We start from the raw sequence: 27,838 nt of genomic DNA, 5'->3' as shown, positions 1-27,838 counted from the left end.
CAAATGATGCATATGTGATTGTAAAGGTTAAACTAGCAGCATAATGTGGTGCATCTGTGGTCTATGACTGCAGCATAAACTCTTACAATGCCACTGTTTTATTTAGATGTTTCGGATCATATATTTTGCAGACCGACAGTACAATGTTGTACTTAATATGTGTCTTATCTGCCTATGAAGGAATACAGCTGGTTTAGATGAATAACTTTGGATAGAGATCTTTTATTTTCATATTTTTAAGACTAAATATCAGCATAAGACAATATCAATTTGCAATACCAGTTTCACTTAAATTAAATACAAAAAATCTAAATTATTTTTATTAACCGAATTCTACTTCTCATAATATAAGTGCTCATGACAAATTAGATTTATGTTCCATACAAGTGAGAGCAAATTATATAGATATAGGTAAAACTCCAAACTCACTAAAACATCTGCTACGCCATCAAATAAATAAGAGAACTCCAATTTGAGAAATAAACCCAATTACATATAAATATCACAAAGTCTAATAAATTCATATCCAGACAACCTTGCTTTCATATATTATAAAGGGAACTTGGAAACTGCATTTCATTTATAGATATGTTAGGAATTTTGGAAAAATTAAATTTTCATTTTCAATTTATTATAAATGTATAATTTTATTTCTGTGTATGTGTGTGTATTTATAGAATATGAATGTGTGTATTTGTACAATATATATGTGTGTGTGTGTGTGTGTGTGTAGAATATATGTGTATGTGTGTTTGTATGTATTTGTAGAATATGTATGTGTGTATGTGTTTGTAAAATATGTGTGTGTGTGTGTGTGTGTGTGTGTGTGTGTGTATTTAGAATATATCTATATGTGTCTCTGTGTATTTGTAGAATATGTATGTGTGTGTGTGTGTGTGTGTATTTGTAAAATATATGTGTGTGTGTGTGTGTGTGTGTTTGTAGAATATGTATATGTGTGTGTGTATTTGTAGAATATGTGTGTGTGTTTATGTGTGTGTATTTGTAGAATATGTGTGTATTTGTAAAATATGTATGTTTGTGTGTGTGTCTATTTGTAGAATGTGTATGTGTGTGTGTGTATGTAGAATGTGTGTGTGTATGTAGAATGTGTATATGTGTGTGTATGTATTTGTAAAATGTGTGTATGTGTGTGTGTGTTTGTTTATTTGTAAAATATGTGTATTTGTGTGTGTGTGTTTGTTTATTTGTAAAATATGTGTATTTGTGTGTGTGTTTATTTGTAAAATGTGTGTATTTGTGTGTGTGTATATATAGAATGTGTTTGTGTGTGTGTAGGTAGAATGTGTATGTGTATTTGTAAAATATGTGTATATGTGTGTGTGTGTTTATTTGTAAAATATGTGTATTTGTGTGTGTGTGTGTATATATAGAATATGTTTGTGTGTGTGTAGGTAGAATGTGTATGTGTATTTGTAAAATATGTGTATATGTGTGTGTATGTTTAGTTGTAAAATACGTGTATTTGTGTGTGTGTGTATATGTGGAATGTGTTTGTGTGGTTAACCACAATAGTCAAAGGCTCATATTCAAAACAGGACTGGCAAAATAAGTTCCTAGTTTAGACTTGTAGGTTGGACTGATGTATATTTATGTATCATGCATGTTGATTGATTAGATAGATAGATAGATAGATAGATAGATAGATAGATAGATAGATAGATAGATAGATAGATAGATAGATAGATGATAGATGATAGATGTTTTAATATAATCTGTGAAATAATGTATTGGTTTTACATTACTGTCATTCATAACCAAGATGTAAGCAATATGAGAGATATTAGCTAATGTGCAGCACGTTTGTTACTATTATTACTCAGCAGCATGCACCCCCTCCCCACACACATACACACATACACAAGCCATTACTACCCCACCCGACCTATTTCCATGCCTGGCCCCTGAGCTTAGTGTCCTCTCCTCCAGGACCTCCTGCCTCCTTCAGTGAGCTGCAGGATTTGAGACGTCACTTTGGTTCCTACCTCTCCTGTCTGCACTCGCTTTTCCCAGGCTTTGCGATGGACTGAAGCAGCCTGTGCCAGGGGACTACTGTGTTAGCCCTTCTCTCCAGCTCCTGGCAGTGGGATTCATTTGCTCCCCCTGATCACTGAGATGAAGACAATGCTCTCTTCTGGGGAGCACTGGAAGGAGATGATCTGCAGTGAGTTGTTGTTTCTGGCTACAAACTGATTTAGTCTTTGTGACTTTTGGATTATTTCTCAAAATGGCTCTCTGGTTTATCAAGAAGAGTGTGATTATTTACTGACTCTAATGTGATTATTTACTGACTCTAGAGTGGATTTCTCTCATTTTGCAAAGGACAAGTATTTCACAAGTTATAACATTTGTCAGCAAATCTTTTGACGAGATTAAATCATGTATGGGATTTAGGTTATTAAAATATAGATTATATGCTACAAAAATTATCCCTTTTTGGAGTCAAATATAAACACCATTAATGCATAATTAATTATTAAATTAATTATCATCTCAGACTTGTACACTAATTAATTGTTGGATCATCATTAACTGCTTTTCCAACAAGAGACATTTCTAGACTAATTATAATTAATATTTTCTGCTTGTAGTGATCTCCTGTGTTGCACAAATACAGGGAGTCTTCAAGAGAAATTAATAAAATCAGCCGGATCAGAGCCCTGTGCATCTAAATATCAGAGTACATTGTAGTAATAATATTTATCCCAAAGACCTAGTGCTGCAACTTGTTGTTTAATTTATTTGTTTCTGCTCATTATAATTCAATGATAACCGGATCCCATGGTTGCTGAGACCAAGAAGCATCAGGTTTATTATGCCAGTGTTATTAGTAGTTTACAATAATCGAGATGAAGGAAAAGTCCAAAAATGCTGCAAAGACAAGAAGAGAAAAGGAGAATGGAGAATTCTATGAGTTGGCAAAGTTGCTGCCACTTCCCTCAGCTATTACATCCCAGCTGGACAAAGCTTCTATCATCCGGCTGACCACTAGCTACCTGAAGATGAGGGCAGTGTTCCCAGATGGTAAGTACCCTGCTCCCACCACATTGTATCTTATCAGTTGCAATTTGCTTATATATGAGAACAATTAGTACTATTGCTAAGAATTTTAATTAGTTAAATCTGTTTACATATGGATAGTGTGTGTGTGTGTATATATATATATATATATATATATATATATATATATATATATATATATATATATATATATATATATATATACTGTATATATATATATAGATATATATATATATATGCAAGGTAAAGTCCAGCACCAATTCTCATACTTATGGGTGCAATCAGTCTCTGTCTCACCTCTGACAGATAATAATATCAAGCGTAGAAATGGCTGCAGCACTCCAATTTCTTTTAAGAATATTTTATTACAAGCAGTGAAAGACAGGCGACGTTTCGGACTTCTGCCCTTTCTCAAGCCAATATATATATATATTGGCTTGAGATATATATATATATATATATATATATATATATATATATATATATATATATATATATATATATATATATATATATATATATATATACATACACATACATGTATTAAATACTAATTTTCACACGCATACACGTTTATACATTATCTGGTTTAATATAAATAAATGATATATTCATATAATTTTCGCTCCCTGTTCTCTAACTCATATTCTTCATATACAATTAGAGTGAGGGGGGAAAAAGGAGAGTAAACTGAGTACAGATAATTAGACAAAATATGTCGTTAAATGATTGTTATATATAAATATAATTTTTATATATATATATATATATATATATATATATATATATATATATATATATATATATATCCTGTACTTATATGTTTTTACTTATTTTTAAGCGTAATTAGATAAGTAAATTGAACAATTAATTTAATATAAATGATTTAAAACAAGCTATTTCATTTTTGAACAGCGATTGCGAGAAAAAAAAAACATAACAGCCCATTATAATAGCTTAATATAGTAGTTAATAGGGTGATAATTTAGAGGTTAATGATTTAAGTGTGTTTGACAGGGACCGCTATGGCAGGGGGCTATTACTGCAACCTGTACTGAGTGGTAGCAGCTTAAACCTATACATCAGCATATAAGACATGACAAGGGTTACACTACATTACTGTAAATACAAAGCACTCACTTTTTAGATCTGGTGGTTATAACAAGAGTGATAGACAGTTCTACTGTACAGAAATATAAACATGTCCAGCTAGCACTCCATACAAAGTCATGCTGCTTATATACACACATTATTTATTTATTTATTTATATATATCTATGTGTGTGTGTCTGTCTATATAAATATATATATATATCACTCTAGTGTTTCATATATCACTCTAGTGTTTCATATATCACTAGTGTTTCGTTAATTGTTTGGTAAAAGCTAAAATGTAAGGAGAAACAAACTAACACAAGTTATAGTTATTCCCAGTCATGAGCTAGTGAACAGAAAGTATATTTTAGAGCAGAATAATTCCCCCACACACAATTCTTCAAAAATCACACGAATGATAATAATAATATCCTGACTGCATATTCATTTAATTTAGAAAAGTGAAAAACCCAACGTAGTGTGATATACAAGAAGAATGTGTTTAGGTGATAGTTGTATATCAGTGACAAAACTACAGAGCCAGATTTAAAGGAATCTGCTCCTTTTCTATGATAACTTAATACGTTAAATCCCTACTACTAAATTTGCTATTTGTAGAATAATAATTGTGAGAAGATTCATGTCTATATTACAAACTAATGCGATTTACACACATAACAAAGTGCAATGAGTGAGCTGACACTTTTTGAATTACAACTAAAACGGTTAAACCTGAACTAGTAATTAATGTGATCTCTGGTAAAAAGACAGGTTACCGTGAGTTATACAGTATACTATAAATTTAATTTTTAGCCTTTAGTGAAAAGCACTCTGTAAATCCTTCTTGTTTGGGAACTTAAAAATGATGGGCCAAAATGAATTATATATTTTCCACCTTATTATCTGCATAATATTTTCCATATAAAATGTTTGTACACCTACTAAACTTGTCTATTGTAAAATAAAATGTTTTTCAATAAGTTATTAGTTATAGTAAATAAGATCACACATGTTTTACATACACGTCTAAACACATTTAATTAACAATTTGCCTTCTAAAAATTCTGCTTTAATTAATCAAGTCATTAATTAATTAATTTAAATTCACAGTTTAATTTCTGAATAAATAAATTTGTGTACACACCTGAGAAAAAGACAGTGGGCAGCATTTGAGTTGAGTGAAAGCGGTGCAATTTTTTTTTTATGGAATTAAAATACATTACATTATGGAATTAAAATACACATATTTTTATATTACACATTGTTACAAATAAGCCACTGTTTAGAAAAGGGAAACAAAAATATTAACGTGTAAAGCTTTTACTGTCTATAATATGTGGTTTCTATGTTTGAGTTACATTTATTAAAATATCAAAAACAATAAATGTATATACATAAAATGATTATAGTATTGTAATGGTTATAATTATTATTATTGTACAGAAAGCTCAAGTCTGGGGTCATAAATTTTACTTAACCGAATATCTCTTAAAAAAAACAATGGTTATTTGAAAAGTTTCTGATAATTGTTACACCTACATGGTTTTATTTTATGTTTAATTATTGGGTTTTTGATTGGGATGAAATGTTCTATCTAATAAAGAACAAATTGTATTGCTTAAATATATATTATTTAGACATCTGTTAAGGTAGGTAAGGGGTTAACTACTCCAGTCTGTCTTCTCTTTTAGTAGATTGTGATACGTTTAAATGGACTAAGTAAAGTTTTTTTTTGTTTTATTATTCCATAAGTTTTCAAGACCTCACAAGTTTCTTCTTCAGATGTAGAAGAGACCTGTGAGGTCTTGAAAGGTTATGGAATAAAAAAAAATAACTTGATTTTGTTGGTCCACTAAAACAGTGTTTCTCAACCTTTTTGTAGCAAGTATCCCTCAAGGCATAGAGTTGTTTCCTATGTCCCCCAACTGTAGCACAAATATTATTAATATTTTACTTGAGCAAACATGGAAATCATTTGTATTACTTTATTTCACAAGCTTGTATCAGATATATTAGAAAGGAATTAGATATTTGTTTTATGTTTTCCAGAATTTAAGATTTGGCAATATTACAGCAAGAGAATAAACACATAAAACACAGATATATAGACTATTAATATTAATTATTTTCTGCATGAGGAAAGTAATATTTATGGTACAATCTATATATTTTTAATAACCATTTCATTAACAGTTTGTCTTGTTTTAGTGTGGCACACTTTAGTATGAAGCACTTTACCTATTTTACAGTGCACATTTATGTGACTTGTCGCAAGCCAGAATCTAAAGTTTTTCCAATTTGAGGTTAAACACAGCTTTCTCTGATTATGTAATATTTGCAATAGCTACATCAGGAAAAAAATAATGAGGGCCAATCCCTGGAGTACCCCTTGCCAATGCCCTAATTACCCCATTCTAAAAGGTATCACAATCTACTAAAGGAACATTCTCTGTGGGACCAATACGGCCCTTTTCTGTATCAGTATAAAGCTACTTTCATTGCATTGGGACATTTTGAGCTCCTGCAGGTTTATTTGCTTGTGAGGAGGGTATGTGGAAGAGTATAAGTGCTGGTCTGCAGGTTTATTTGCTTGTGAGGAGGGTATGTGGAAGAGTATAAGTGCTGGTCTGCAGGTTTATTTGCTTGTGAGGAGGGTATGTGGAAGAGTATAAGTGCTGGTCTGCAGGTTTATTTGCTTGTGAGGAGGGTATGTGGAAGAGTATAAGTGCTAGTTCCTCTGCCTCACTTACTGATTCACACCTCTCAAGTGGTGATTAGGTTATACTTATTGCTAAGCATATTATTTTGTCCAGGGGCCACTACTTAACAAGTAGAGGGATAGAAAGATGTGCATATTTGATTCTTGCTAATTTTAACACAAGCACCTTTCAGCTTTTAAAAATGATACATTCAGTATATGTATGGACATTACTATGTATCTACATAAAGTAACACTACATTTCTTATTTAACTTATACACAAATGGAAAATGTAGAAGGAGAAAAAAGCAGGATCACTGTACATCTAAGTATAACAAAGAAATGCTCAGATCATCTGATTTATTGATTAAAGTTTTTATGCAATTTATTTGGAATAAAATAAGAATAAAATTCCCATTTGAAAAGTCAGCGATCCATCTGCTTCTGATAGATCATGGTGAGGAGTAGAAATCACAGCGTGTCCCTCTTTTTATGCCAGGATTTAATGTGATCACCAAAGACAATTAACCTATTAATTTACGAGATAAATAGGCAGCTGCCTATGGATTTCGTCTTGGACACAAAGGACATTTGTCACTGAAAAGAGAGAAGTGAGAAAATAATATTCATATTACATTTTATTTTTTAAGATGTGTCTGAATAGTCAAACTGTTGACAAATATTTAACCCATTTACTGCCAAAAAGTTGTATCAGTTATATGCAACAATTGGCTGGCAGAGAGTACATTGAGAGATATTTACATCCTATTTCACATAAAGCATTGTAAGGATGTAACTATCTGGTAAATTGCATTAAACTAGAACTATCTGTGTTGGGCTAATTTCAGACATATAATGTCATTCAAACAATCTGAAACATGTCACAAATTCTAATTGAAGTCTAGAAAAGCAGCTGCACAGTTTGTTTGCAATCAGCAAATTGTAACAAAGACAAACAATTTACTAATTTATGATCCCTATGGGACCAAACTTTTGACAATTAATCAATTACAAAAAGATTTTCTCAAATTAAAGGTGACACAATAAAGACTGCAAGAATTAAGAGTGGAATATTGTTTAATATAATGTATCGCTTGAATAGTATTGGTCATTTAAATGGATATAATAAAAAGTAATTTGTTGAAAATTAAGCTTTGAAGTATCAATTTGCCGGTAATAATCGTCAATAAATCGTGTTAAGTATTAAATGCTGCACAGACAATAATAATGTAATTGCGTGCAGTACTCTTATAGTATAGTTTTCAGAAACTCTGACACAAGAAATCACTAACTTATATAGATGGACATTTTATGCCAAATGCTCTAGTTAGAGAACTCAAAAAATGTTATTTATATAAATATATATAAATATATATAAATATATAAATTATATAACTATTTAAATATAATGCATACAATGAGTCAACCATTGCACTCCCAAAAGACAATCGACAAAAAACAAATCTGCAACTTTTAAAAATAATTAATTTTTGGAGAAAAAAAAAAAACACTCTCTCAGCATCTTGCAGCTATAATCTAAATATGACATTTACAATCCCACAACGTATTTCTTAAAAAAAAAAAGTTTGTATTTAATACTAAGGCATTTTAATTATAAATACATTTGTTTATTCTGTCTTATTTCAAAGATTGTATTATCCTGAATCACTAGTATTGAGAAACAATGTGCTTATGTATTTAAAGTCCCAAAAATAGAAATTATATAACTTGTTTCTTTATTTGTTAATAAAATGTTCAAAAGAATTTCTACCGATATTTTATGTGTAGAATGGTTGTTTTCTAGTGCAGTGGTTGATTATCGTTTGCGATATTAAATATATCCATGAAAAGTTATATTGCTCTGGTGATAGTATAATATACACTGAAATAGACAGTGTATAATACACACTGATAGATAGATAGATAGATAGATAGATAGATAGATAGACAGACAGACAGACAGACAGATAGATAGATAGATAGATAGATAGATAGATAGATAGATAGATAGATAGATAGATGATAGATAGATAGATAAATAGATAGATAAATTGAATTATAGACAGATGATAGATAGATAGATAGATAGATAGATACACAGATACATAGATAGATAGATAGATAGATAGATAGATGAGATAGATGATAGATAGATAGATAGATAGATAGATGATGATGATGATAGATAGATAGATAGATAGATAGATAGATAGATAGATAGATGATGATAGATAGATAGATAAATAAATAGATAGATAGATTGAATTATAGACAGATGATAGATAGATAGATAGATAGATAGATAGATTCATACACAGATACATAGATAGATAGATAAATTAGAGAACAGAATAGCAAACAGATCTATAGATTTGCCCCCAATACCCTAAATTCTGCAATAACCCCCGCATGTGAAGCAGGCTATACACTTTATATTATCCTTTGTACAGCCTGTGTGGCTTGCCTGAGATATTTGCTGTGAGATGCTTTAATATATATTATTCTGTATATGATAATAATTACTTTATCGATAGGATTAAAGAGATTGAGACGCTGAACTGAAATAAAGAGCAGAGTAGACCTGTTCCTGCAATAGTAATGCAAGAAGAATAAAAAGAATATCACATTTATATATCCAATATCTGTATTTCCATTTACTGATAGAAAATAAATAAATGTAGATCCAGAGTAATACAATTACTGATTTGCACAGATCACTGACTGGTTGTTAAAGAATAGTGTAGTGATGTGTCTCTTTACACACCCACAAACACCCACACAGACACACATACTACGCAGTACACACATACACACACATATATATATATATATATATATATATATATATATATATATATAAGCACACACTTACACACCCACAAACACCCACTCAACCAGACACACATACTACACAGTACACACACACATACTGTATATATATATAAACACACACTTACACAGCCACAAAACCAGCCATACATACTATACAGTACATACACAAACACACACACACACACACACATATATATATAAACGCCCACACCCACACCCACAAACACTCACACAATTACAAAACCAGACACACATACATACATACATATATATATATATATATATATATATATATATTTATATATATATATATATATATATATATATATATATATATATATATATATATATACACGCACATCCAAACATCTACAAGCGCACACAGAGTCAGACACACATAGTTCACATATATATACATATATAAACACACCTACATGCACACACAACCAGACACACATACATACATATATATTATAAACACACACCTACACGCCTACCAGACACACATACGACACACATATATACATATATAAACACACACCTACAGGCACACACAACCAGACACACATAGTACACAGTTCACACATACATATATAAACACACACTTACACGCATACCAGACACACATTGTACACACATACATACATATTTAAACACACACACTATCGTACACACATATTACATATACATAGATATATAAACACACACACAATACACATACTTAAACACCTACACGCACACACACTACCAGACACACATACTACACACATACATACATGCATGTAGAAACACACACACAATACACATACACAATACACATGCACACTACCAACAACACACCCATACATATATAAACACACACAAATACCCACAAGCACACACACTACCATAACCACTACACACAAACATACATGACCTAAATTGCATTATATGAGACATTGAACCACATTTTAATCAGTCATCGTTTTTCAATCAAATAGTTCATTGTTTCTGACTAAACTGGGCACTTATTTGACAGTCTGGGATTATTATAAGCTAAAGTATATTGATACTTGATTTTCAGTTTGCTCACTCGCTTATTTACATATATATATTCTGTTTTTATACAGAATTAATTTTACACACATGCACATGTACATGCACACACATGAACATGCACACCCACAAGCATGCTCACACATATACATACAGATACACATGCACACATACATGATCAGACACACATATATATATAAACACCTACACAGACACTCACAAGCGCGCGCACACATGCACACACACACACACATGTATACAGGAACACACAAACAGACACACATATATACACACACACACACACATATACACAGGAACACACAAACATAGAAACACATATATATACACGCACACACACACACATATACACAGGAACACACACATACACACATATACACAGGAACACACACATAGATGCACACACAGACACACATATATACACACATGCACATATACACAGAAACCCACACATACATGCACACACACATATACACAGGAACACACGCACACACACACACACACACACACACATATATATATATATATATGTATATATATACACACATGCACACATACACACACATATACAGAGGAACACACGCACACATATATATATATACACACGCACACACACACATATACAGGACACAGACATTAATATTCTCAGTGCTATAAAATGATCAGATTATTTGAAAATAAAGTCTTCATAACATTTTATACAGGATTGCAAAGTGGACAGTTTCTGTGCAGGATCCACATTTCTCTTAGTCCGCACAGCATGTACAATCAATTTATAATGACCCTAGGTGACAGCATAATGGTTATGTGGCACATTTTGTCGGGTAAAAAATAATAATATATATATATATATATATAGATAGATATAGATAGATAGATAGATAGATAGATAGATAGAGATAGATATAGATATACATGTGTGTGTGTCATTTTATTTCTCTTCATTCCTTATTATGTAACTAGATCATTACACTAATTGTTCTGTATTATACAGTAAATTGCTGCAGGGATGACAGTTTGCTCTGCACTCACTCTCTCTCCCTTTGTTCTATATCCCATTACAAAAAGGTGTTTTTAAGAATGGAACTTTGCTGACATATTAAGAGGTATTAAAGGGAATAATCTGAGTTAGTGATAGAAAAACACGTCTGGGGGCTTAAGAACAGCAGGAGAGAGGAAATGTGAAATGCAGGCAAGTGTCCTGTACATCACCGGCTGTAACTCCACCAGGGCCGGCACGGGTTAACCAGGCCTGTTTTTAACCCCAAAAGAACTAAAGCAGAATATTTCATCTTTATTATAAAGGATAAAGAGAGTTAACAGCTATATACATTCTGTATATTAAAGACAATCTGATGATAGTATACATTAAATAATGATTAGCTTGTTATAGGACAGTCTATAAAGTACATGATATTAATTATTAGTCTACTGCTTACCATACTATATATACATATTATTATTATAAGTGTTATGATTATTATGAATAATAATAATATGAAAGTAACCATTATAACGTATAAGAATACCAATAGTATACATTAAACGTACATTATTATTATTATTACTATTATTAATAATAATAATAATATTATTGTTATCATAATTACATTGAAAATGTTGTCAGCTTCAAATTAGTTATCCAAGTGAAGAATATGCACAGTAATTTGGATTACAAGACAGTGCTGGCACAATACAGATATCAAGCATCAGATAATCAGATCTATGAAAAGAAAGTGAACTAAATAAATAAAATCCTCTCAGTTCTACCACGGATGCCCATTTATACCCCTATGAATAGAAGTGTTTTCCCTGTTGGGTCAGATTGCCAATTAGTGTTGTGTGTCTGGCATACTACAGTAGCATGTTTCTGACGTTAGGCAAAGATTATGTAGTGATAATATAGTTTATATTGATTGATTGAGTTCAAGAAATTTACAGTCTGATATCCAAGTTTTATCAGTGAGCCCCAGTTATATAGAGAGCACCCTGGTATTGTATAAATTACATGAGGATCTCTTGTAAGTAGCACACACATTCTACTTGTTATATAGAGAGTACCCTGGTATTGTATAAATTACATGAGGATCTCTTGTAAGTAGCACAAACTTTCTACTTGTTATATAGAGAGCACCCTGGTATTGTATAAATTACATGAGGATCTCTTGTAAGTAGCACACACATTCTACTTGTTATATAGAGAGTACCCTGGTATTGTATAAATTACATGAGGATCTCTTGTAAGTAGCACAAACATTCTACTTGTTATATAGAGAGTACCCTGGTATTGTATAAATTACATGAGGATCTCTAGTAAGTAGCACAAACATTCTACTTGTTATATAGAGAGTACCGTGATATTGTATAAATTACATGAGGTTCTCTTGTAAGTAGCACAAACTTTCTACTTGTTATATAGAGAGTACCCTGGTATTGTATAAATTACATGAGGATCTCTTGTAAGTAGCACAAACTTTCTACTTGTTATATAGAGAGTACCCTGGTATTGTATAAATTACATGAGGATCTCTTGTAAGTAGCACAAACATTCTACTTGTTATATAGAGAGTACACTGGTATTGTATAAATTACATGAGGATCTCTTGTAAGTAGCACACACATTCTACTTGTTATATAGAGAGTACCCTGGTATTGTATAAATTACATGAGGATCTCTTGTAAGTAGCACAAACATTCTACTTGTTATATAGAGAGTACCCTGGTATTGTATAAATTAAATGAGGATCTCTTGTAAGTAGCACAAACATTCTACTTGTTATATAGAGAGTACCCTGGTATTGTATAAATTACATGAGGATCTCTTGTAAGTAGCACAAACATTCTACTTGTTATATAGAGAGTACCGTGATATTGTATAAATTACATGAGGTTCTCTTGTAAGTAGCACAAACTTTCTACTTGTTATATAGAGAGTACACTGGTATTGTATAAATTACATGAGGATCTCTAGTAAGTAGCACAAACATTCTACTTATTATATAGAGAGTACCCTGGTATTGTATAAATTACATGAGGATCTCTTGTAAGTAGCACAAACATTCTACTTGTTATATAGAGAGTACCCTGGTATTGTATAAATTACATGAGGATCTCTTGTAAGTAGCACAAACTTTCTACTTGTTATATAGAGAGTACCCTGGTATTGTATAAATTACATGAGGATCTCTTGTAAGTAGCACAAACATTCTACTTGTTATATAGAGAGTACCCTGGTATTGTATAAATTACATGAGGTTCTCTTGTAAGTAGCACAAACTTTCTACTTGTTATATAGAGAGTACCCTGGTATTGTATAAATTACATGAGGATCTCTTGTAAGTAGCACACACATTCTACTTGTTATATAGAGAGCACCCTGGTATTGTATAAATTACATGAGGATCTCTTGTAAGTAGCACAAACATTCTACTTGTTATATAGAGAGTACCCTGGTATTGTATAAATTACATGAGGATCTCTAGTAAGTAGCACAAACATTCTACTTGTTATATAGAGAGTACCCTGGTATTGTATAAATTACATGAGGATCTCTAGTAAGTAGCACAAACATTCTACTTGTTATATAGAGAGTACCCTGGTATTGTATAAATTACATGAGGATCTCTTGTAAGTAGCACACACATTCTACTTGTTATATAGAGAGTACCCTGGTATTGTATAAATTACATGAGGATCTCTTGTAAGTAGCACAAACATTCTACTTGTTATATAGAGAGTACCCTGGTATTGTATAAATTACATGAGGATCTCTAGTAAGTAGCACAAACATTCTACTTGTTATATAGAGAGTACCCTGGTATTGTATAAATTACATGAGGATCTCTAGTAAGTAGCACAAACATTCTACTTGTTATATAGAGAGCAACCGGGTATTGTATAAATTACAGGAGGTTCTCTTGTAATTAGCACAGCTAATCTAATAGTTTATTATGTTATATCAGTAAAATAAGATATTGACTATAATAAAGATAAATTGTTATAATAATATTGCACCACGGTTATTTATATTATTCTCAATTTCTCCTGCACTCTACTGGTTTACAAATCTTCCTTAATACAACGTATTATAAAAAAAAAAAAAAAAAAAAAAATGAATCAGTTCTACACTTTTCATCGTAGACCAACATAATGTTTTTTATGGAAGTAAAATTCATGGAAGAATAAAGATATTCAGAGGCCTGAGTCACTTTTACCCATTAAGGTCTGGGAAAGAGATTTCTAAAACACACTCCATTATATTGATTTATTCACTCTTTGGGGCATCCTTGGCTCCCACATGCTAAATTGTTCCATAGAAAAATCTCAATTTAAATGTCTGTATTCTCCTCGTTTATTGTCATGTTGGTGAAAGTAAATGTTACAATAATCTTTACTGATGCAGTTTAGACGTGTGTGATGGGTGCAAATAAGATTTAACAGTTTTTCCTTTTTGTACTATAAATATTAATAAATAATAATTATAATAATAACAATATTTAACACTGCCATTAATTGCCACATGGTTACTATAATACTAATATTTTCTTAAATAAATTAAACTATTTTTTAATATTACTTACAACGCATAATGTTGAATTGGAGACTAAAAGATTATGGAACTATCCCGCATACAAATCTTATACGCGGAACGCTCTTCCCTGTGATCTTTTTTAGATAGCGCGGAACCTGTGATTTTTAACCCTACTGATAATAGCCGTCAGCAATAATATATAAATATATAAAAAATAAAATATTGTTATCTGTATTTAGATTGCTATTTAGGTTCATGAAAATTAGATACATTTTTACTGTTAAACCTTTACAATATTAAATGCATAATTGAATAGGTTTTTTATTTGTCCCATTTAAGTGTTTCCCTTTTTAAAGTGATATTGACAATCTTCTATTTGCCAAATGTCTAGGGTTGAATGAAAATGTATTTGTGTTATTAATTACAACATTTTAATAATTTAATTCGATATACATCTAGTAAATACATCTAGTAAATATTTGTTCTGTTTCTCCTCCCGGGGTTATTTATTTTCTGTGTTTTCACCTTTACAGACTATTAATCTAACAGAATACACACAGTGGTCTATTGGAAATATAGGACATTTAATTGATATATTTGTTTTTGGTTTACATTCAAATTACACTGAATTATGATTAATCGTAAATTTAAAATTACATCTAATACATTTTTTGAATTTATAAATTATTAATGTGGTTATTAGTTTTATCTTTTGCTCCCAGTGTAGTTTTTCATGGGTAACTATTATGCAGAGTGGCCTTGGTTTGTGTGTGACATACCTGGGTGATATACACAATATCTGTGTGATATATACAGTACCTGGGTTGTGATATAAACAGTACCTGGGTGATATATACAGTACCTGGGTGATATATACAGTACCTGGGTTGTGATATATACAGTATCTGGGTGGTGATATCTACAGTGCCTGTGTGATATATACAGTACCTGGGTGGTGATATATACAGTACCTGGGTGATATATACAGTACCTGGGTGGTGATATATACAGTATCTGGGTGGTGATATCTACAGTGCCTGTGTGATATATACAGTACCTGGGTGGTGATATATACAGAACATGGGTGATATATACAGTACCTGGGTGATATATACAGTACCTGGGTGGTGATATATACAGAACATGGGTGATATATACAGTACCTGGGTGATATATACAGTACCTGGGTGGTATATACAGTACCTGGGTGGTGATATATACAGAACATGGGTGATATATACAGTACCTGGGTGATATATACAGTACCTGGGTGGTGATATCTACAGTGCCTGTGTGATGGTTCAGCACCTGGATAGCGCTTGCTGATTGGATGGCTACATTTAGACACTAATCAGCAAGCGCTATCCAGATGCTGAACCAAAAATGGGCTGGCTTCTAAGCTTATATTCCAGCTTTTTAAAATAAAGATATCAAGAGAACGAAGAAAATTTGACAATAGGAGAAAATTAGAAAATTGCTTACAATTGCATCCTCTAAGTCTATCTGAATCATAAAAGTTTAATTTTGACTATACTATCCCTTTAAGTATAATAGATGTGCTATTTAAAGACATTTCAAATGACATAGACTAATTCAATATACATAAACAATTGCACCTAAACTTTAAGAGCCTACTCAGGAATAAACCTCTACATGGTGTGTCCAATACATCCAATCACAGGAAAAAGCTGTCACCATAATAAATTCTGCTGTTTTTTCTAGGCCATACATTAGGGCAAAACCTAAAAAAATAAATAAAGCTTAACTATAAAACTTGGGATTGGTTTAAATTAGTGAAATTGTTTAAATTTTTTCAAAAATTAACTTCCAATATATTTAAATTTTAACTACAATTTTTTTTATAAGGATCTATTTTTTTAAATATTGTCTGTAAATTGATTATTTATTAAATATTTTGGAGCATTGAATGACCTCTTGTCAATAATTCTTAATGAGTCAAAAAAGTCAGAATTAAATATCCATGACTCACATAAAACATTAAATTTTAAGACTTTCCAGTTTACTTTTTATTGTTATCAGACTGACTTTGTTATCTTAAAATCTCTTTGCTGAAGAGCATACCTAGATAGGCTCTGGAGTCGCAGAAATGCTTTACTGGGAGCTAGATGGTGGCTGGTGGCAATGCACACATGTCCCTTGTAATTGGCTCACTAGATGTATTCACCTAGTTCCCAATAGTGCATTGTTGCTTTGGAGCTGACTTTAACTATGTGTTTATGCACTAGACATTTGCAGCACAGAAAAATGTGGTTTGTCTGAGCTAATAAGCTAATAAGAGGCATAATTTGGCAGAACTTTCTCCTTTAGTGCGGCTCGGGCTAAGCCTCCTATTAGCAAGGCCTGGGCTCTGTGAAGAACAGAAGCAGGTTAAAGTGAATGTAAATTTGATGCTAAAGTGCCCAATTTTTAAAAATCCAATTAAAAACAGGGGCACTTTGATTCATCAAAATTTACATTTGACTTGTGTTGTGAAAATACTTACCTTTTAATCTTGACAGCCACTCCAGCAATTCCCCCGGTCGTCGCAAGCCTCTTCATACGTCAGAAATGACGGATCGGTCATCCTCCAATCACGGCTTCCCCCCGGGGGAATCAGTGTCGGATTCAATGTCGTGATTGGAGGAAGCCGGATTCTTCATTTTAAACCCGGTAAGAGGCTTTGCTACGGGCAGGGGAAGCAATGCAGTGGCTGTGAAGATTAAAAGGTAAGTATTTTCGCAACACAAGTGAAATGTAAATTTTGATGAATTAAAGTGCCCCTGTTTTTAATCGGATTTTTAAAAACCGGGCACTTTATCATCTAAATTTACATTCACTTAAAGCAAGGCTCTCTAACACACTGAAGTAGTTAACCCCTTAAACGTAATTTGTTTTTTTAAAAGAATACTGACAAATTTTATCAGTATTTTTTCATTTTCTTTAAATTTCGTTGCATATTCATTTTATAAAAACAAAAATAATATTTGAAAATGCACTTTGCAGGGGATAAACACAGTTATATGCAACCAATAGTACAATGAAAAGGTGCTCTAACACTTTAGAGCGTCCCTTTAATGTATAAAACAATTGTCTCCCATTTGAATGATAATACCCCATGTTTACTAAGATACTGCAGTCTTTTAGAATAGTCACCACTCAGATTATGTATAACCAGGATATTCAGTACAACAGGGTAATCTAGATAAACACAATAAACTGAATATCTGAATGAAAGTGGCTTCTGATAGCCTGAAATACTGCTGTTTAAGGGATATACAAGTCACACTATTGCTTGTATATAACTGTGTTTAACCCCTGCAAATGAATTAAATACATAGTTAACATCTGCTCCAGAGTAGCAACGAACTACTAGAAGCCAGTTGAGCACATCTACTGAGCCAATGACAAGAGACACATGTATGTAGCCACCAATCACCAGCTAGCTCCTAGTACTGCAGTATATGTGCATATTCTTTTTCAACAAATGATTCCAAGAGAACAAAGTAAATTTGAAAATAGAAGTGAATTTAAAAGTGTTTTAAAATGACATTCTCTATCTGAATCCTGCACGTTTAATTTTGTCTCTCCTGCCCCTTTAATTCTATCAATGCAAAGCGATGGTGAAATGAAAGCAGCACAAAGTAACTGGTAAAACAGGTTAAAGGTTAGAGCTCTTGTTGTGAAGGCGACATTATGTTCTATATTCACTGAGCATCACTGTGCCTGTCTCTCTGAATGTATTCAACTTCGTAAACACACTCGAAACATGTTTAGTGTAAATTTCTGTAAGTTTAGAATATTTGCATAACTGCTTTTGTAATAGAAAAGTATTCTCAATCGATAGGCGTCTCAGTAACCTCCCACGCAGAACAAGGGGCTGATTGGGGGCGTGGTCAAGTATTGTCACCTAAACTTTAGCTCAGCCTGCAGAATTCATAAAGACTCTATTGTCCCAATAAAGTATCTGATCTCATGATCGTGTCTCGCCATTTAAAAACTGACAAGGTTGTCTTGTTTGGGATATGAAACCCCAAAAATCGTCTTTTGTGATTCAGACAGAGCATGCCTAATAAAAAAGGTTCCATTTTAGTTTCGCTGAAGAGATATCTAGATAGTCATCTGCAGCACTACATGGCAGGATATAGTGCTGCCATCTAGTGCTCTTGCAGATGGATCACACTCTTGTCTATAGTGCTGCCATCTAGTGCTCTTGCAGATGGATCACACTCTTGTCTATAGTGCTGCCATCTAGTGCTCTTGCAAATGGATCACACTCTTGTCTATAGTGCTGCCATCTAGTGCTCTTGCAAATGGATCACACTCTTGTCTATAGTGCTGCCATCTAGTGCTCTTGCAAATGGATCACACTCTTGTGTATAGTGCTGCCATCTAGTGATCTTGCAAATGGATCACACTCTTGTCTATAGTGCTGCCATCTAGTGCTCTTGCAAATGGATCACACTCTTGTCTATAGTGCTGCCATCTAGTGCTCTTGCAAATGGATCACACTCTTGTCTATAGTGCTGCCATCTAGTGCTCTTGCAAATGGATCACACTCTTGTCTATAGTGCTGCCATCTAGTGCTCTTGCAAATGGATCACACTCTTGTCATTAGTGCTGCCATCTAGTGCTCTTGCAAATGGATCACACTCTTGTCTATAGTGCTGCCATCTAGTGCTCTTGCAAATGGATCACACTCTTGTCTATAGTGCTGCCATATAGTGATCTTGCAAAAGGATCACACTCTTGTATATAGTGCTGCCATCTAGTGCTCTTGCAAATGGATCACACTCTTGTCTATAGTGCTGCCATCTAGTGCTCTTGCAGATGGATCACACTCTTGTCTATAGTGCTGCCATCTAGTGTTCTTGCAAATCGATCACACTCTTGTCTATAGTGCTGCCATCTAGTGCTCTTGCAAATGGATCACACTCTTGTCTATAGTGCTGCCATCTAGTGCTCTTGCAAATGGATCACACTCTTGTCTATAGTGCTGCCATCTAGTGCTCTTGCAAATGGATCACACTCTTGTCTATAGTGCTGCCATCTAGTGCTCTTGCAAATGGATCACACTCTTGTCTATAGTGCTGCCATCTAGTGCTCTTGCAGATGGATCACACTCTTGTCTATAGTGCTGCCATCTAGTGCTCTTGCAGATGGATCACACTCTTGTCTATAGTGCTGCCATCTAGTGTTTTTGCAAATGGATCATACTCTTCTCTATAGTGCTGCCATCTAGTGCTCTTGCAGATGGATCACATTCTTGTCTATAGTGCTGCCATCTAGTGCTCTTGCAAATGGATCACACTCTTGTCTATAGTGCTGCCATCTAGTGTTTTTGCAAATAAATCACACTCTTGTCTATAGTGCTGCCATCTAGTGTTTTTGCAAATGGATCACACTCTTGTCTATAGTGCTGCCATCTAGTGCTCTTGCAGATGGATCACACTCTTGTCTATAGTGCTGCCATCTAGTGCTCTTGCAAATGGATCACACTCTTGTCCATAGTGCTGGTGCCATCTAGTGTTTTTGCAAATGGATCACACTCTTGTCTATAGTGCTGCCATCTAGTGCTCTTGCAGATGGATCACACTCTTGTCTATAGTGCTGCCATCTAGTGCTCTTGCAAATGGATCACACTCTTGTCTATAGTGCTGCCATCTAGTGATCTTGCAGATGGATCACACTCTTGTCTATAGTGCTGCCATCTAGTGATCTTGCAGATGGATCACACTCTTGTCTATAGTGCTGCCATCTAGTGCTCTTGCACATGGATAACACTCTTGTCTATAGTGCTGCCATCTAGTGCTCTTGCAAATGGATCACAATCTTGTCTATAGTGCTGCCATATAGTGCTCCAGAAATGGGCCAGCTCCTAAGCATACATCCCTGCTTTTCAACAAAAGACACCAGGAGAATGAAGACAAATTGATAATAGAAGTAAATTAGAAAGTTGTTTAAAATTGCCTGCTCTATCTGAATCATGAAAGAAAAGTATTTTGTTTCTTATTTTCCTCCCGTTTTATTTCATCTGTTTTGAAGGCATTTTTAATGCAGTGGAACTCATTTAAAGTGACAAACTTACACGATTTATATAGGGCATGTAATTTTAAACAACTTTACAATTTACTTTTATCATCAAATTTGCTTTGTTCTCTTGGTATTCTATGTTGAAAGCTAAACCTAGGTAGGCTCATATGCTAATTTCTAAGCCCTTGAAGGCTACCTCTTATCTCAGTGTATTTTGACAGTTTTTCATAGACAGTGCTAGTTCAAGTGTACCATATAGATAACATTGTGCTCACTCGAGTGGAGTTATTTATGAGTCAGCACGGATTGGCTGAAATGCATGTCTGTCAAAAGAACTGAAATAAGGGAGCAGTCTGCAGAGGCTTAGATGCAAGGTAATCACAGAGGTAAAAAGTATATTAATATAATGTGTTGGTTATGCAAAACTGGGGATTGGGTAATTAAAGGGACATGAAAACCAATTTTTTTTTTCTTTTATGATTTAGAAAGAGCATACAATTATAAACAACTTTCTAATTTACTTCTATTATCTCATTTGCTTCATTCGCTTGATATTCTTTGCTGAAAAGCATATCTAGATATGCTTAGTAGCTGCTGATTGGTAGCTGCACAAAGATGCCTCCTGTGATTGGTTCACTGTGTGCATTGCTATTTCTTCATTAAAGTATATCTAAAGAATAAAGCAAATTAGGTAATAGAAGTAAATTGGAATGTTTTTTAAAATTGTATTCTCTACCTTAAAGGGACAGTATACACTCATTTTCATATAACTGCATGTAATAGACACTACTATAAAGAATAATACGCAAAGATACTGATATAAAAATCCAGTATAAAACTGTTTAAAAACTTACTTAGAAGCTGTCAGTTTGGCTCTGTTGAAAAGGTAGCTGGAAAGCCCACTGCAAGTGACAAATAAGACACTCCCCCCCTCCCCCTTCTTTTGCATATGAAAAGACCCTTTACACAAACAGGAGCAAGCTGGAGTAGGTAGTCGAGCGTATTCACATAAAACTTTGGGGCTTGGTTAGGAGTCTGAAAATCAGAGCAATGTTATTTAAAAATAAGCAAAACTATACATTAATTTAAAAAAAAAACTTTATGGGCTATGTAAATAGATTATCTACAAAACATTTATGCAAAGAAAAAATGAGTGTATAATGTCCCTTTAATCATGAAAGAAAATGTTTGGATATAGTGTCCCTTTAAGTGATTATCTATCCTTTTAAACAATAACAATTCTAGAGTAGACTTCCCCTTTAATGCGGTGAGAAGTGAACTGTTGTGAGCTAGATGCGGCTTCAGTTGTTATGAAGGAAATTAACGTGACACTCGCAGCTGAGGGCCAGGTACAAATCTCTGAATTCTGCAATTTTTATGCTGCAAAGTTTCAGCGTTTGTTCCATGAGATTATACCTCACAAATTGGCTTTATTAAAGTCTAGGCTAATAAATATGATTTATAATAGTTTTTTAATGTGTAAGAATATGATGAAATTTAAAACCCCAAAAGTGATGCAAAAAAACATTGCTTTGCTTTTCAAATGAATTGGAGTAAAAACCCATGTCTGCTGAGATTCTAATAAGAAACTTTGCAGTTATGTTAATTGCAGGCAGAACACTCTCCAGAAACAATCATTGAGTGATCCTTTAATTGTTTGAGCACTGAGGCTTTTTCTAGCACAGGGGTCAACGTTGAAATAAGGGATTGAAACGAATGCATGTAACTCTTTCAGGTTTCACATACCGTATCAAATTCCATTACAGAGTTAAAACAACCAGTAGACCTAAATACATCATATATACTTAGACTTCTCCATTTCTAAAAAAAAAGGCTAAACTTACATACTTGTAACAGAGAGGGGAAATCCCAGTTTTTAAATCAAATATACCTTTTTCAGACATATTAATCATATCTAGGATGAGAGTTCCACCTCCCTCCAGAGCAGTAACATATTTCTATGTGAACCTAGAGCCTTAGAATATTCTATCAACTTGTTTCCCATTATAGACTGAGGGTAATAGAAACCATTGATAATTATTCCCCTTGTTTAATATGACATCTAAAATAACCAATTTCTGAGGTAAAGAATCTTAAAGGGACACTCACGTAAAAATTAATCTTAACATGAAAAAAATCTACTGCTCATTTGAAGTTCAGACAAAGTGCTATTGCTTTGTCTTGGTATCATGTATTTGTTATTATGCAAATTTACTGTATTTACTGGTCGTTTAAATTGTGTGGATTTTTTAGCTTTTGGTCATTTTTAGCATCTAGGGACCAAACTCTTTAGAATGGCCCAATCTTAGATTCATTTTCTTTCGCAACGTCCCTGAGAATGTATGGACTCACTCAACCATCTATCTACTGAGACATGGAAAACCATCACAATTATGGTTCCTGGGAAAGTTTAGGTAACATGGTAAAAATGGCAGGACATTGTTTTAAAAAAAGAAGAGGTTTCCTTGAAACGTGTAGTGGTTCCACCAGCCGGTGATTCTATTTTCTGAATTGGAGCTTGCTGATCTAAATGGAGAGACTTTATTTGCTACAAACTTTAATCATTGCAAGCATTATTTGGACTTCATTTTTTTAATTGTATTGCTATACATCCACAATTTTATACTAAATATATCTTTTAACTTGATATTATTTGAGTTAATTTATTTTATTCTACTAGCACTGTCACAGCCTTTTCTTAGTAATAGGTTTGTTTTTAGAAAGCACATGAATGAAAATAACACATTATATTTACTAAATGACACTAAATTTAAAGGGCCAGGATACCCAAATGTTGAAACAATTTAAAGTGATGCAGCATAGCTGTAAAATTCTCACTAGAAAATATCACCTGAACATCCAATCAGTATGCCTGTCCCGGGACTTGCAAGGGAGCATGCCTGCACACTTGTGTTATTTCCCTATTCAGTTTAAGGAAGTTTACTATGAAATCTCATGAGGTCACAGTAAAAGAGTTCATGACCTTAGTGCTGATTCTGATTGGCTGCTGTCATTTCTTACTTCCTTTTTTTTTAAACCTGCAGCTGGGCAGTAACTGATTGATACCTTTTTACAGGACGCTTACTATGGTGAGCTGAGGAAATTTTGGGGCAAAATATCTTCCTTTTTTACGTAGAGATGTTCAGGTAATATTTTCCTGTCAGCTTTTTACAGTTATGCTGCATCGTTTTCAAGTGATTTAGCATATGTGTATTATGTCTCTTTAAAGGGCCATGAAACAAAAAAAAATGTATTTGATGATTTAGATAAAGCACACATTTGTAACCCTTTGACACCCTTAGAACATTCCATGCCATCTTCAAAGCACTGGGCTTTAACGCCCTTGGGACGGCATAGAATGTTCAACCTTTTGCACCGTCCTGCTCCCCTCCTCATTGAAGATACGGATGATCCAACTGGAGGACGTGCCTAGCAACATAGGCATCTTCTAGCATCCAATCAGCACTGTCACAATTGTACTGATGATCATGTGACTTATTTTACCATCTTTGTTTCCGTTCTTAACTTGGACGGTTGCCTCTGTCCTGAAGTGGTTAAAAAAAAGATTATTATTATTAACATCATTTATTTTTATAGCACTGCAAACATACTTCTTTTATCAAATTTACAGGGGCATTCATGTCCTTGGAGCATTATATAGCATTAGTATTAGAAGAATGTTTTTAACAATGTTATACATTTGCAAGAACACTAGATGACAACAGTGCTTGCTGCTATGTAAAGATTCAGACAAATGTACACTGCCTACCTAGGTATGATCTTCAATAAAGTATACAGGAGAACAAAGCAAATTTGATAACATTTGTGTCTTTTAAAAACTTGCATTCCTAAAATTGTAAAATAGTATCTTGGAATGTAGGTGGTATATCTACCACTATAAAGAGAAAAGCAATCCTTAATCACCTGCGAAAGATCCAGACTGACATAGGTTTTATTCAAGAAACCCATTTATCAGCTGAAGAATCTTTAAAACTTAAATCAACATGGGTAAAAGAAATCTATTTTGCACCTAGTGTTAAGAGGAAAAGGGGGGTAGCAATTCTAATAGGAAAGAAAATTGATACCGAAGTCACACATTTTGAGGCTGACATCGGGGGGGAGATATGTACTACTGAAAATAAAGATTGCCCAGAAGATGTATACATTATGTAATACATACGGCCCTAATGTATTTGATCCAAAATTTTGGAACACTTTGCAGACCAAATTATTATCCTTCACGGAAGGCTCTTTAATTATGGGAGGAGATTACAATATGGCACCACAATGCCCGATCGATAGGCTAAGACATAATGTCAAACAGTTAAAACAAAAAAAAGATAATCTAGAGGGTAAGATGTTTAAAAAAATAATGCAGAACTTAGCACTGCGGGATATCTGGAGACAGCAAAATCCTTCTACTCAAAATTTTACCTATCTTTCCAAGGCGCATAAGACGCTCTCCAGAATCGACATTTTTCTAATTGATGAACGTATGGTGATGAGAGGGGTAAAAACAGATATAGGACCAATATTTCTTTCAGATCATGCACCGATTGTACTTGAGTTTCAGCTTTCACATTTGTATTCTGCTGCAACACGTTTCTTTTTTCCCTACTATCTGACGACTGAGGTAAAATTCAAGAACTGGCTTATAAATAGATATAAGGAATTTGTACATTTTAATAAAGACTATTTAAACCGCCCTGAAGTATTTTGGGACACTGCAAAAGCAGTAATGAGAGGCGAAATAATTTCATATAGCTCAGCCCTGCATAAGAAAATTCGATCTAGAGAAAGAGAATCATGCCAATGTTTAACTAACACTTATAATCATTATCTGCTTGACAAAACCCCCTTAAATTGGGCAAAATACGTTAAAGCAAAAAATGAAAGGGATACTTTTGTTTTACTGCAAGAAACTCAAAAGGAATTAAAAATGCAGGCTAAGCTATATAAATATGGTAATAAATCAGGTAAGATGCTGGCCAAATTAATAAAAAATGAGAAAAAACAACCAATCATAGACAAATTGTATAATAAAGGTCTTCAGCTTTCTAAAGCCGAAGACATACTAGCTGCATTTAATGAATATTACCAGGAATTATATTCATTTAAAACAAGTGATACGCATACATCTGATGACTTTTGGAGAGATATCACGTATCCTACTGTCACATCAGAAATGGCTGATAGCCTCAATGTCCCTATTTCCATAGAAGAAATAGAGAAAGTAATATCCAAGCTTGCCTCAAATAAAGCAGCAGGTCCAGATGGCTTGCCTAGTGAATTCTATAAGATCCTGATTGGTGAAGCCACCCCACATCTTTGCACGCTCTTTAACAGCTTCTTTATTAGTGGTAAAATGATCCCCTCTTCATTTACCAATTCTTACACAACTTTGATATTAAAAGGCGGAAAAAACCCTGAATACAAGGAATCCTACAGACCAATTGCACTGTTAAATTCAGATTACAACATTCTTACTGCAATTCTAGCATCTAGACTTCAAAGACCCCTCTCAGAAATTATACATACTGATCAAGCAGGTTTTCTAAATAACCGCAACTCAGCCTCAAAAATTAAGGAAGCCCTATTGGTGACAGAATATTTTGAGGTACTATCTAATTTAACTAGCGGGGGGGAGGACATACCTGACCTTGCTATTATTTCCTTAGATGCTGAAAAAGCCTTTGATTCAATATTTTACGAACATATCAAAACATCGTTAAGACAATTTGGCATCAGAGGTAATTTTCTTGAATTTATCGGAAATCTATATAAACACCCATCTACAAGATTGATAGTGAATAACAACATTTCCCCCTCTATCTTGTTAGGTAGAGGAACAAGGCAGGGCTGTCCTCTTTCCCCGCTCTTATTTAATATTTCCATTGAACCTCTGGCAATTAAAATACGCCATCATTTGGATGGTATAAAAATTCGTAACTGCGAAATAAAAATCGGTCTGTATGCTGATGATCTGCTGCTTTATTTGGCTAACACCAAACTGAACTTACCAAAACTTTTTCAGATCTTGGAACAATTTGGTACATTCTCTGGATACAAAGTAAATATGACAAAATCAGAGATAGTGTGGCTCAGGAAAAATAAAACTTCAATATTAAAAACTCCTTTTCGCCAAGTAAAAGATTCTTTTAAATATCTAGGGATTCATATTCCGACAAGGTCCGTAGATCTCTATACATTGAATATACCCCCAGTAGTAAAAATGATCAAAGAAAAGCTTTTGTTATAGCAAAATCTCCCAATATCACTTTCTGGAAGGATTGCCCTTTTTAAAATGGCTCTTCTTCCAAAACCTTTATATATACTTCAAAATACACCAATAATTCTATTAGGTAAGGATATACGTTCAATCAATACTTCACTTATACAGTTCTTATGGCAGAATAAGAGGTCAAAGATATCTCTTATGAAACTTTCAATACCAAGAAAGGATGGTGGTCTTGCCTTACCAGACATAAGGCTATATAACCTCTCCTTTCTGGCTCGTGTCGTAACAGACTGGATCTCATCTAATAACTATGTCTTG

General features: G+C 33.4%; 1 protein-coding gene across 2 annotated transcripts in view; it reads left to right on the top strand.

Moving 5' to 3' along the window:
• The first annotated feature begins 2,870 nt into the window (after positions 1 to 2,870).
• Positions 2,871 to 27,838, top strand: part of SIM2 (SIM bHLH transcription factor 2) — a 210,843-nt gene continuing 185,875 nt past the window's right edge. For both annotated transcript variants that reach the window (XM_053704539.1, XM_053704540.1), the window contains exon 1: positions 2,871 to 3,045. In XM_053704539.1, coding sequence (XP_053560514.1) covers positions 2,871 to 3,045 — 175 coding nt within the window. The remainder of the gene's footprint in view (positions 3,046 to 27,838) is intronic.

The sequence above is a fragment of the Bombina bombina genome, chromosome 3 (genome assembly GCF_027579735.1).
Source record: "Bombina bombina isolate aBomBom1 chromosome 3, aBomBom1.pri, whole genome shotgun sequence".
Taxonomy (NCBI): Eukaryota; Metazoa; Chordata; class Amphibia; order Anura; family Bombinatoridae; genus Bombina; species Bombina bombina.
The sequence above is the reverse complement of the archived record's forward strand: the minus strand, read 5'-3'. Positions and strand labels throughout refer to the sequence as shown.